Below are 12,476 nucleotides of genomic sequence, written 5' to 3' on the forward strand. Positions count from 1 at the left end.
GAGTTGGACTTTTGTAGTCCAGTCGTTTGGAGTGATGGGCATCTGACGTCATGGGCAGGAGCCAGGGCTGCGGGTGTTCCCCACCAATGCGCATCATCCGCAATCAGGCTTGCCCCCACACCAGGGGCAAACAGATCGAACTCTTGCGAAATCCCATCGACAGATCGGTCTTCCCATTGTCCGTCTACGGCAACTTTCAGGCACTCAGGCACGCATTTCCGCCCTCGATCTTTGCCCATGACGCAAACACCTCCACGCTTGCCAAGGCACGCAATCCACCGTCTCCGCCGCCAGAATCACTTCTTTCGTCACCACAGCAGTTCCCTCCCGCCTGATGACGATTGTTGAGGACCCTACTGCGTCCCTGGTGCCTGAGCCTCTGCAAGAAGCTGCGGACCCTGATCGCCTGCACAAATGATTCTATCCAATTCCACCATAGACTCTCAAGCTTTCGGCACCATCAATCAGGGGCTAATGCTGCAGAATCATGTCCTTGTCCAACGTGACATTGTTGTCAGATCGTGGTAGCACAAGAAGTCCCCAGCACGCAAAGAGAATCGATTGCATGTGAAGGCCATCCATCGTGTATGGTGTCACAAAGCCCCTCCTCGACACGAATCTGAGAATCGCGTGCCTTGCTTAACCGAACATCTAGAGGCTTGAATATGGTTTGAAGGAGCCATCCTCAGCGCCCTGAAGAACACTTCCAAGGCTCAATTGCACCTTGGTCGAAATCTTCACCATGGCACGACACTGTCCTTCGTTGGTCTCCCACGGCAACATCCATCTTCGTCAGGGATAATCTCCACGTCATTTTGTTGCTAGCACCCTGCACATTCTCCAAAATTTCTCCCGATCTCGAATCTCAAACATTCGTCGGCCCTGGTTCTTGTGGTCCCTGTTCGGAACGGGCCGTCCCGTTCAGCTTCTCCAATTGCATTTCCTGTCGAACCTTCCATCAATGGGAAAGTAGCCGATGAAGACTTGCCACTGCTACGTGGCAATTCGCGACTCTGTAGATCTTGACTTTGGTGCGGTTCAGTTTTGCTCAACTTGGACAGACTAAACGTATAGTTGTAGAGCAAGTAAGCACTTCATTGATTCTACCCAATGGCCGTAAGTAAACTCTTCCAATTGAAGCGCAGCTTCTTGGGAGTGTAAAGTAGAGACGCAAGGGACGCGATAATACTTGAGCTAAGTCGTGTCAAAATATGAAAAGATTTAGCTCTTGAAAAAGAGTGGCAGTATGGATGACGGCGAGGAAGCGGCTCGTCCATCGAGCAGTTGCAAGCTCGCAAGAAATGTGCCAAACGTGAAAGGCCAGAGATTTTATGGGAATCAAAGCCCCCTCTCGCCTCTTGAATCAGTACCCGAGGAGTGGTCAAGTCTTAATTGCACTGACTGACGAAGTCGCGGGCGTTGGTAAGAGAGCAGACTATTCCTTCAGAGTATGTGGAGATAAGAAAACGGGTTGAGCCTGGCTAGTGCTGAAAGATTGGAAACTTGGGTCACTCGAGCAAGTCTTCCGGGTAGCATGTTCACGCCGGTTTTCCAGAGTATAGAAGCGTGCCGACCGCTTCCAAAGATCTGTTCCGTTAATCGCCCGTTTGGCAACCGCTCTTACTGGCGCCGTTTGTGTTCCCTCGGGACAGAGAATTGACTGCTTTGAATCAGTTTCGAGTGTACATGATGTGTCGTCCCGGAAAATACGCATATTTCGCTTTCTCAATATTCGAAGCTCAACAAAAAAAGAAATCAAGACTGCGCAACAGAGAACATGAACTCGGAATGACGGCATTGAGAAATTGGCCGCGAATACACGCGAAACTTGGACCTGATTACGTTTTCAAGAGCCCCTGCAAAATCAATGCCTCTTTCAACATGCACCGAGGAGAGAACTATATAATAGGGAGAGCCATGTGGGACACGAAATACAGGTTTCGCCCGTGTTCAATACCGGACTCAGCAAGTGTCAACAAACACAGAGACTTTGAGTAGAATTCGATCGAAGCCAATGACGCGTCCCGTCTCGTAAAAGACCAGATGACTTGATTGAGGCGTTGTTTGTTGACAGTCGGAGAGGTAGCCGGCCTCGAATTTTGGGTGCACGTGAGGCCGCGTAGAAGCCGTGTTTTGGCTTTCGAGGATCAGCGTGAAGAGAATTCAAATTTCGAAATTATGAGGGAAGCGAAGAATACCGAGCAGCTGGACCAAAACTTGAGGACAAGGAAAAGAGGGCTGCAGTGTTTTGGCGAGGGTTTTGAGGCATGCTTGGGGGCGTCTTCGCTAATCGCTTCGCATCATTGCCGCGGAACCGTCAGTGCGCTACTCGCAACGCCCAGCTGGACGCGTCTCCTCACTTCTCCCACCTCCGCCCTTACGCGCTTCATCCACAACACCACACTTTTTCCTCCAATTTTTTCTTCTCGCGCATCCTGTCGCGATGAGCGATTCGACATCAACTCCATCGACGGGTGCAACCAAGCGTCCAAGCCCTCCTATCTCCTCCTACGCCTTTCTCGTGTCTTCTCCAGACATGATTCAACGGAACCTTCCTCCCAACGTCGACAACAAACCTCTGGCCCGCCAAAGGCGCAGACGAACAAGGTAAGACTCCAGGATCTTTTGCTGTTTCCCTATCACATCATCGACGCGTCGTTTCAAGCGGCGATTGGCTCAACCGTTGGAGCAAGGGATAAACATTATGTCTCGACGCGCTGCTAACACAAGTTTGCACCACAGCCCCGAAGATCAGAAGATACTGGAGACAGAATACCAAAAGAACTCGAAGCCCGATAGAAACGAGCGTTTGGAAATAGTAAAGCGCGTCGCACTAGGAGAGAAGGAAGTACAGGTGGGGTTTACACACGACAACACGAAAGCCCAAGCTGACATTGACATCACCAGGTTTGGTTCCAAAATCGTCGCCAGAAGGACAATCGCCGATCGAGACCGCTGGAACCCCACGAAGTCCAGGCACATCTCCAGTCGCTTTCGCGAGATTCGGACGTAGATGACGCGTTTTCTTCGTCGCCTGTCAACACATCAGACAATAAGGAAGGAACCACAAATACGCAAGACGAAGCTGGGAAAACTCCGAATGCTGAAGATGCTTCTGCACCCCGCGAAAGTGCTCCGGAAACAGCACCTCAACCGCCACCACAAGAATCTGAAGCCGTTGTCAAGAATAGTATCCCTCCTCCTGTACCACCCACCCAACCTGTGCAACCCAACGTTGCAACAACAGAACCACGTGTGAATCCCCCGCCATCATCAGCACCGGTTGCGGAATTCGGAAGCTCTCAGCCGATGCCATCATCTCAGGAAAGTTTGTCAAAGCCCGTCGGCTACCTTGCGAATCGACGAAGCCAATCCTTTGCCAAATCGTACGAAGAAGGTTCGAATGAGCGACCTGAAGTTGTAGTAGGAACGGATAACCAAACACCGGCGCGGACTTTGAAGAAGTCAGGATCTTTCGTGCGTCTGTCCATGACTGAGGATGGGAAGGCAAGGGTGGTTAGCAGCGAAGACTCCCCTTCTCCCCCACGGTCTCAACCAACTCCTTCCAACTTTGACGACGACAGGGGTAGCTTGCGTCGGAGTTACAGTGCCGTTGGACTGAACGATCATATCAAGAACACCCCTTCCCCAAGCTTGCCATGGACGTCGAATGGTCGATCCCGCGACTCAAGGGCGTGGGAGTTTTGGTGTGACAGTGACGCCCGAAACTCTCTCACGGTCAAGGCGAACCAAGCAAGTAGTGGATCTGCGGCCGACGCCATAGGTCTGATTCGGTCGACCAGCAGGAGCGCGCTCAAAACCGGCTCTGTCAAACGGAGTGCTCAGCTCATTTCTCAACCGCAAGGAATGGGGAAACGGCAGAGGCTAGATGAAAGGGGTACGCATCGGCCTCCCCTATCACGTGCAACGTCTTCTCTGGGGCGCCTGCAGGGCGGGAAAGCGGTCAACAGTGCGCGATCAACAATGCAGCGAAGCCAGACGTTGCGATCGCATGCCGCGCCGGGAAAGGACGAGGACGGCTTCGAAATACCACAGACCGAGTCAGACAAGGAGAATTGGAAGCCCGGGGCGCTGGGTGCCGGCCAGCGCCGCAGCGGTACCAAACCGACAATGGAAGGCAGCGGTGGCGGTGCCTCAACTCTATCTTCTGCGCGGCGCAGGGTCCCGCTGGGCGAGAACACCAACATTATTGCGAGCAGCGGTGGCGCCGGCAGCTTCAAGTCCTTCATGGACCAGCAGAAGGGTCTGAAGAGTGCGTCGTCCGTTTCACAACGCAGGCCTCTGGGTGCTTCGTCGGCGCGCAATGCGCTCAAGCAGGGTTCAACCAGTGTCGTGACCAATCCCGAAGAGGACGACGAGCTCCGTGCTTTCATGAGCGGAGGGGCGTCAACGGCAGTTGCTGGCACAGCGTCGTCGCGGCCGGGGAGCCACAGTCACAGCCAGCGGACGAGCGTGTCGAGCGGCGAGGAGCTGGGGTGCGTGCAGGGCCTGCTGAAGCTCAGCCAGGGCAACTGGAGATGAGATGAGGGTCTGATGAGATTCGTGAGAGAGAAGAGCTTGTTTCCCCACGTCTTGTGGGGAGAGCGCCGTTTCGTTGGCATCTCTGTTTCATTGTAGGGCGCGATTAAGGTTTTTGTTCTGGTCTTGTCTCTCTTGGTTGGCGGATGGGACGCAAAAAGAAACGAATGTCAATGGCCCTGTGGTTCTGTACCATCGGCCGTGGTGACGAGATGACACAAATCGGTGTTGGTGTTTTTGTTTTTTCTGTGGAAGGAGGTTGTGATCTCGGTATTTGGATTATTTGTTTGCATGGTTTCAAAATCGACGCTCATGTGTTTGTCAACGACGCCGGGTAGATCACTTCAGCTTCGTATTGGTCAACATCAATCATCACCAACCAAGCAATTTTCCAAAAATCTTGAACAAACATGCCGTGACTGGCCAGACTCGAGACGCTTAGCAACAACTGTCGACCGGAAAATCCGAGCCATTCTCGTCCTCAGGCACAACAGACTACAGACGACAGACTTTCCCACCGGAGCGGACTTCCCCACCGATCCCCACGCCCATCGCCCCAGCTCCATCTATCACAGTCAAGGAAGTCCGAATAACAAGAGGCCGGAGCGTACCTTCTTCACCTTGAGCATAACTTCGGCTGTCATGCACGAAACAATGCCAGAAAGGCAAGGCAAGGCCACAAAACAAGAAAAAGAAAGCGGCGAGGGAAAGTTTGCAATCTTGCGTTGCAACAACGCTGCCTGCAGCCCTGTAGCCCTGTAGCCCTACGCATCGCTGCGCGGAGAGTGGTGGTGGTGCGCCACAGGGACTGACTCCTAACAGACTGGATAGGGCAGACTCTGAGTTGTGTGTACGTATTGCCCTGCCTCGGGAAAGATGATGCGAGAAGACTCGCGAACGAGCGCGCGCGAGCTGGCTGGGCGGCGGATCCGGAAGCACGAGTGGACTCCGGCGGTTGTGAGAGAGGGTCGAGTCAAGCCTGTCGTCTGTCATCCAGGTACTACGTGAGAGAGATGAGACGACCGAAGACGACCAACAAGTCAAACCGCCCAGCCAGTCCGATGTTCAGTCTCTCGCTCAGCATTCTCTCACACATCAACATCAGTGCCGGGCAAGCAGCAGGCAAGCATGCAGGCAGGCAGGTTCAGCCACAGCGGCCACGAAATGGCAACGTCAAAACGCGCCTTCCAACAAAAACTGAGTAGCGGATGCAATTTCGCTAAAGCCACGATACTCAGCGCTCATCCTCATCTGCTGGCTGGCTGCAGGCAATTGGTTTGGCTTTGCGGGTCGACAACTTTAAGAAATTTGGGTAGAGTTGAGCCTCTTTGCTCAAACATCCCCGTCATTCGATTCCCACGCCCCTGGCTGACGGCCGCTGCAATCGGGGGGATGGGTGGGTTGGCGTCATTTTACCTATTTTCCGCCCGCTGGGCTCGCGGTTTTGTTTGGACGGCATCCTTGGCCGGACCCTTTTCTCGATCCGCAAGACTGCGAGAGAGACCCTGCGTGTCCGTAGGGGTTTCTGGTGAGTTTGTTTGGCATGCTGGTGAGCGAGTGAGCGGGTCGGGTAGCTAGCTGAGCGGAGCGGGATGTTGTTAGCGGCCGCAGCGCCTCTTTCTTTTTTCCCGGTGAGAAGGGTTGAAGGGGTTGAAGCTGACCGAGGCAGTGCGGTGATGTTGGACCCTGGGCTGCTATTTGCTGCATTCCGTCCAAGGTGAGACAGACAGTGATGGTCGTTGGGCTCTCACGGGCGACGGATGGTTAGACGGTGGCTCAGCAGCTCAGGGTCTGTGGCAGCGGAAGCGGGATTGCTTTTTGGGTGTTGGTGCCCATCACATCATACTGCCGTAGTTGCTGCAGCAGTGCGTCATTGTCGATGGAGAGCGAACTGCGTGGATGCTTCTCGCTGGACAGTTGTTATGCGCATGGTTGTATCAGAAGCCTACGTACTGCCTCGGCTGGATTGGGCTTCTACGCATCGAGCTCATTCTACTGGACAAGATCAGCAGCGAACAAGCACAGAGCATCAAGGGATGCATTCTCGCTTCAAACAAACCATCGTTATTGAATAGCACAAGGGGTTTGCTGGCGAGCAGTTTTTGGCAAGTGTTGTCGGTAGTAAACGCAGCAATTCAGCGATATCACTTTGAGCGTAGCGCGGCCAGCCACCCGTAACCCGCGCTGCCTCGTCGGAGCGGGTGGCTGGCTTGGTTGGACGGTGCTTGGCCCGCTATCACGACTCTTGCACCGTTGTGTAATGTCCGCGGTTGGCGTGCCCTGAGTGGTAGACTACAAGACAAATTGGACCTCACATCAACTCCAAACACAACTACGCGGAAACTGATTCAACGGCGCGTCGCTCCTTCCACAATTGCGCGCTATCCACCAACGCGATTCGGAGGCTGATTGCGGACTTCTGTCCATCGTTCCTTATCGCTGGCTGCCCTCGACGCCAGCCTTGCCTTGCGGCCATTCTGAGACGTGTTGGGTGGACCGGCTGGCTGGCGGGCTTGCGCGCTGGTCTGGACCGACTAACTGCAATGGTAAATGTCTGCCTTGGCCGTGGCCTACCTGGGCTTCGCGTCTCGATGGACAGACCCGCCAGGGCTGATAGCTTGGGCTATTTGATGGTTCAGACAGTTGGACTAGGATATATGGCATTAGCTCCTTTGCTTGACGTGCTGTGCCCTTTTCGTTTTGGGTCGGATATTGCAGCAGAAGCACCCGCAGCAAAACAATAGCGGCAACGAGCAGGGTGGTTCAGACTAGCTGGAGGCAGTTTTCGTGAACGGAGCCCTGCAGAGTACGCTGAGGTTGAGTTCAGCCATTCCTGTGATGGGCAAGCCCTGCGTCCCCTTGCCGCGGCACAGCAGCAGAAGCAGCACAAGCAGCAAGCCAAACCAGCCTGCCCAAAAGAAGCAAAGCGAGCAATGCGCACTGCACCGCCGGCAAGCAGAGGTCGATCCGGGCGCTGCCGCTTGAAACAACCGCGGTGGGCAGCGGTGGCCCTGTGGCCTTGAAGCTCGATCCTCAGGACGCGGTCTAGAAACTGCCAGATTAAAGCCCCCTTTGCAAATCAGAGCTTGGAAAGCAACGAGCAACGCAGGACAGCAGGTGCAAGGCCCTTTTTCCTTTTCGTCCTCTCTGGTCAGGCCGGCCGGCTGGCTGGGGCGCTCTGGTGTTGGCGTCGGCGGCCCGCGAACGGGAGCAGATCATTGGCCCGGAGTCGTATCTGATTCTGCGCGCAAATGCGGCTTGGCGTCGGTTCGAGGTGGATGTCGAGAGGGCCCAAAGAAGGGTGCATTCCTACTCCTGTGTGCGCATCAAACGACAACGATTTGTGTAAAGCATCCCAAAATAGCAGCGTGTTGTCTTTGAGACCGAGGGCACACAGTCATGGCAGCGAGGGCTGGTTGATGCTGGTTTCGGGGGCCAAAGTTGTGCATGCAGACGCCGGAGGTTGTTGGCTTTGGCCGCAAAGTTTGGCGGCCTTTAAGATCACGATCGTATCATCCATTCTGTTGAGGGTTGCATTGGGAACAGCGAGGAGGCGATCGAAGGCTTTCTCAGCGTTGCGTCACGCCGTCAGACGACTTCTTTGTCTGCCTTCGTTTGGCGCAAGAATGGATTCGAATTTCATGACGTTTGACTGCAGTTGTTCGGCGGCTCGGCCAAGGGCCAAGAAGCAGCATAGCACAGCCGCCACAGGTGGGCGCAAGAGCTTATCGCAGTGATGGCGGTGCTCTTAGGGCTTGGAGCGAAGGAAACGAGCCTCAGTCAGCAATGCATTCCTGACGGACAAAGTCGTGGCCGGGCGTTTGCATCGACCTGCCGTTACACCTGTGTGAGTATCGAGCTGGCTTGGGCGCCTTATGAACGGAGGCTACGGAGGAACACAGGGCTCCCGGTGCCGTGGCGCGGAGCATGCCAGGTGCCGGTAGAAAGAGTTGTGGTGTTGCGACTTGCGGACCGGAGGCTCATCGGATGGTGGGAGGTCCGATAATAGTAGGTATTTCATTGAGGACTTCACGTGCGGCGTTGATGACAGGGGCGTCGAGAAGTTCTTTGTGGTGGTGGTGATGGTGGAGGTGGTGGTTGGTCATGCAGAAGGGAGAGTCACTGAGGGCAAGGGCAGAGGGCAGAGGGCAGGCATTCAGACTCAGTCCACCTGCGCACCACTTGTTCGCTCCTTCTCCCCTGTTGTGGGATCGCCGTGTGCCTTGCCAAATTTACCGTGCGCGCTCCCCACCCACTGCTGCCACCCCTGCTACACGCCGCTTTAACGCCGGCACCTGGCAATCATCTCGCTTCCCTACATAACCAGCATCCCCCGCCCAACCACTACCCACAGGGAACTAGGAGCCTGTGCTACCCTCGTTCTTTTAGTATCAACCAAGTCCTCCTCTTCTACCACCTCTTATCCCCAATTCCCTCCGCCGTCAGACACCACCTCCTTCCTCTCCAACATCATTTCGGCCTCGATCACTCCAAACATCCTCTTCCAAGTAACAATCAACACATCAACTATCATCAAGATTCACGTTTGAGGAAGACCACCACCAACTACTCAACATCAACATGCCTTCCACGATGCTCTCTCGCCAGGGTGCCGACACTCTTGCTCTCCCCTCGCAAATGCCTCGTCTTCGACCACACAGGCAACAGTTCGGCAGCTCCAAGAACCACCTCAAGCTTCCCAACCTTCCACGCTTCCACCCTGCCAACTTTCCTTCGCAATCATCGAGCCAGGCTTCCACGCCTTACTCCAGCTCGGCGAGCCCACCACCACCTCCTTCTCCTCGCACTCAGCAGAAGCAGTACTCCGAGGCTCAAAGGCAACTTTACCATTACCAACGCGACCTCGTTGCCAGTGCCGTGGCTCGCAACCCTCTCCCTGGACACAGGCCCGTCAGCCCTCGCCTAAACCCCCTCGGGAGCCCCGGCCCCGTCACTCCGCTTGAGCTCGAATCTCAGGATGGAGACTACTTGCTCGCCGGCGCTAGCACTCCTTCCGATAGCGACGCCGCCTGTAACGAGCTTGTTGAAAAGCTCATTCAGGAGGAGGCCAAGCGCTCAGGGTCTCTGTCCCCCAGCTCCAACTCGGTGGGCAGCTGCTGAGCACCACCCTCAGTTGTCTGTTTTCATGGAGCAAAGTTATGGCGTTTTGGTTCTTACGCATTCTCGGTGTCCATCAACAACCCAAGTGGGAAACTTGCTCCCGCATTTGCAAACATGCGTCACTGCCACGAGGCAGCGGTTGTTCCAACTGCTCGGCAAGACGTCTGGCGCTGTTCGGTTTTTCCTTTCACGCTTCGATCGCCCGCGGTGACGAGCGAGGGCTGTTCTCCGAAACCACTTTGTCGTCACGTCGAACATCGTGAGGCGATGCCCCCACCGCGGCTCATAACCTCCGGTTCATTGTGACGTAGGCATCCGCCTCTCGTCAGGCGTCCACGCCATGGTCACCACCCTTTTTTGCGCTGCATTACGACGCCGTCACGCCCCCCTGGTCAAGGGAGGCTACGTATGGTTACGGTTGCACGTTGGCATTTTGCTTTGTTGCATAGTCACTCGCTACATTTTCTTTGCGTTGTTACTCCCCCCGAACCAAGTGCTGGGAAACGGGATCTCTTTTTGGTTTTCTTAAGGAAGGGTTTAGGCGTTTCCTCGAACTCTGGCTACGGCTTCAGAGATGATTTTACAGGTTGGCGATTTTCTACACGGCGTTGGTAAGGAAGGACTTCACAAGAACCTTGGCCTTCAAAGGTAAACAGATCAAGCACGGGGCTCACAGCCCAAGGCGTGCATTTCTAGGTAGTCACGAATGACATCTTCACACACGACACAACTGTTCCGCAAAAGCCCATGTGAAAAATTTAGTCGGCGGCAACAGCGACGGAAATCGCCAGAGCCAAAAGAGCCTGTGCTGTGGCAACGACAGCAACGCAAAACAAGAAATGGAGATCGATCGAGCGCAGACCGTGTTCGGCTGGCGGCCGAGCAAATTGATTGCTGCGCTGCGGGTGTCTCGTGCAGGCTTGGACGCGTTCAGCAAAGAAAGCGAACAGGGATTGCCGAACCGAAGCGAGCTGCTGCAGTCACTCTGCCAGTCTTCTTCCTGTCCATCGGTCGGCCGGCGGCCGCTTGGCTGGCCTAATAGCAGAAAATGCTGCTTCCCTTTGCGAACCCACATGGAGAAGTCAGTCGTGTCGACTTGCTCGTACTGCACAGTATTCTCTCTGCAGCCTGCTACGGAGAAATGACCTCGTCCGATGCAGACACACGAGCACGCGCATCGCATCGCAGCGCAGCTCTCACTATGGCTACTTACTGATGGACAAGGACAGACATCCGGATGGACATCTTGGCAGCTGGATAGCTACGCAACAGCAGCAAATTACGCAGGATCGCCCTCCGCAGTTGGCAATCTGCATCCCGCATCCTCATCCCCATCCGTCGCTCATCGCTCTGTTTGACCTGGCGTCCTTTCTCTGTGAGAGTCCCAGAAATCTCAGGGCTCGGGGCATGTCGTCGATATTGGTGGAGGTGGTCACGCCCGCCACTGCCGCACGCAGGGCTCCCGCTGGTGGTGACCACGCATTTTGCGATGCGCCAACCGCTACTGTTCCTACCCCTCCACCAGGCGGATGATGGGCGCGAACTCATACACACCATCAGTTCTGAGGGGCGGAGGCGTACGAGGCCATGTCTATCATTTCGCACTCCATCCCATCGCATCGCCTCTGTAGCTTGCGTTGCCTCTCGCTGCTGCGGCGACTGCGACTGACTGACGACGACGACGCCCGCTGCGGATGACCCCCCGTACCGTCCGTTGTGCAGACGCATTCAACTCCCGTACTCCACCATACTCGCTCATCTGTCCTACTGACTGCTTTCCCCAAATGACTGACAGGCAGGACCGGTAGGCGACGGTATTCCCGACCACATGGACGCCGGGACGGCGGCTGGGCCTCTTGCGGAAGCTGATGGTGGCTGCTTTTGTGTGATGCAAGGGACGCTTCGCCTCTGTGGAGCGTGGCTGTCTCTCTCTGCGCGGTTTGCGCGGTTGGGACCAAAGATGAATTCCATTGGGAAGGCTTTGGCATGTATCGACTTGTGTGCGTTTACGTGTTTCTACTTCTGTCCTTCGTTTATTCACGGCTTTGGTCGTTGACATGGGCATGCTGAAGATGTGTATATTACGAGTCGCATTTGAGAGAGGACAAGGCATTTCGTTGCTCGTTCTTCGCTGGAGGCGATGATGACTGGCCATGAGGCGCAAGCGAATAGCGAGCATCGAGCAGTGCGCAGCTTGTGCTATCCGCTTCCAGCCGCAGATGTGATGAAAGTTGACACTACCATCGCATTCCGAATGTTGATACACAGCTGCTGTTTTCCGCGCCTACTCCGAGGGCGTGCTGATCAAGCCTACGAATGAATGCTCCTCATCACTACCATTTTCCATGCTGCCTCTCTCTTTCTCCGATTCCAACAACCCCTGCGCACTTCCCCACGTGTGACCGCCTATATCTGCAAGGCCGTCTAAAAGGTCGACCTCTCTTGCACAGCTCCGGCTACACCGCACCTCTCCTCTCCACCACTCAATTCATCCGCAATCCGGACAATTCGCCGTGCCGGCCGACATGTGCACAGCAACCGGAGCATGTACCTGAGGCACACGGCAGCTTGGCCTTGTTGCTCTTCTCTCGTCTACTCGACTCAGAACCCACGCTCTTGACTCTTCGCAAGAGGAAAGGCGGCCATCGCGACTTCGGCACCTGACACGCTTGCCGCGTCAGTCGCCCAGTTGGGATGGGCGAGGGACCGACTCAATCAACCGCCCAGCCCATCCACACCACATTCATCCCCTTCATGACCGAGATACAACCTCCTTCTTGCCATGGACGACGAGAATAATGATGCTCTTGGCTCTT

General features: G+C 55.2%; 3 protein-coding genes across 3 annotated transcripts; 2 read left to right on the forward strand and 1 right to left on the reverse strand.

Moving 5' to 3' along the window:
• The first annotated feature begins 2,276 nt into the window (after positions 1-2,276).
• Positions 2,277-4,939, forward strand: BKA78DRAFT_318535 (uncharacterized protein). Its single transcript, XM_066888789.1, has 3 exons — positions 2,277-2,607; positions 2,743-2,854; positions 2,908-4,939. The coding sequence occupies exons 1-3, from the start codon at positions 2,444-2,446 to the stop codon at positions 4,540-4,542; spliced, it is 1,911 nt and encodes a 636-aa protein (XP_066742548.1). The 5' UTR covers positions 2,277-2,443; the 3' UTR covers positions 4,543-4,939.
• Positions 4,937-5,916, reverse strand: BKA78DRAFT_162679 (uncharacterized protein). The gene has a single exon (XM_066883131.1). The coding sequence runs from the start codon at positions 5,530-5,532 to the stop codon at positions 5,035-5,037; it is 498 nt and encodes a 165-aa protein (XP_066742549.1). The 5' UTR covers positions 5,533-5,916; the 3' UTR covers positions 4,937-5,034.
• A 3,204-nt stretch (positions 5,917-9,120) lies between these two features.
• BKA78DRAFT_354234 (uncharacterized protein) lies at positions 9,121-9,660 on the forward strand (the record flags this gene model as incomplete). The annotated part of the gene is made up of 1 exon (XM_066891691.1): positions 9,121-9,660. One exon carries the CDS (start codon positions 9,121-9,123, stop codon positions 9,658-9,660), a length of 540 nt encoding a protein of 179 aa, XP_066742550.1.
• Positions 9,661-12,476: the final 2,816 nt, after the last annotated feature.

Source organism: Phyllosticta capitalensis (assembly GCF_038381095.1).
Source record: "Phyllosticta capitalensis strain CBS 128856 chromosome Unknown BKA78scaffold_7, whole genome shotgun sequence".
In the NCBI taxonomy this organism is placed as follows: Eukaryota; Fungi; Ascomycota; class Dothideomycetes; order Botryosphaeriales; family Phyllostictaceae; genus Phyllosticta; species Phyllosticta capitalensis.

Excerpts from the sequence above, each read along its gene's own strand:
- BKA78DRAFT_318535 (XM_066888789.1), top strand. The coding sequence starts at position 2,444 with ATGAGCGATTCGACATCAACTCCATCGACGGGTGCAACCAAGCGTCCA. Across the intron at positions 2,608-2,742 it reads CAAAGGCGCAGACGAACAAG|CCCCGAAGATCAGAAGATAC; the intron begins GTAAGACTCCAG and ends TTTGCACCACAG. Across the intron at positions 2,855-2,907 it reads TAGGAGAGAAGGAAGTACAG|GTTTGGTTCCAAAATCGTCG; the intron begins GTGGGGTTTACA and ends TGACATCACCAG.
- BKA78DRAFT_162679 (XM_066883131.1), bottom strand. The coding sequence starts at position 5,532 with ATGACAGACGACAGGCTTGACTCGACCCTCTCTCACAACCGCCGGAGT.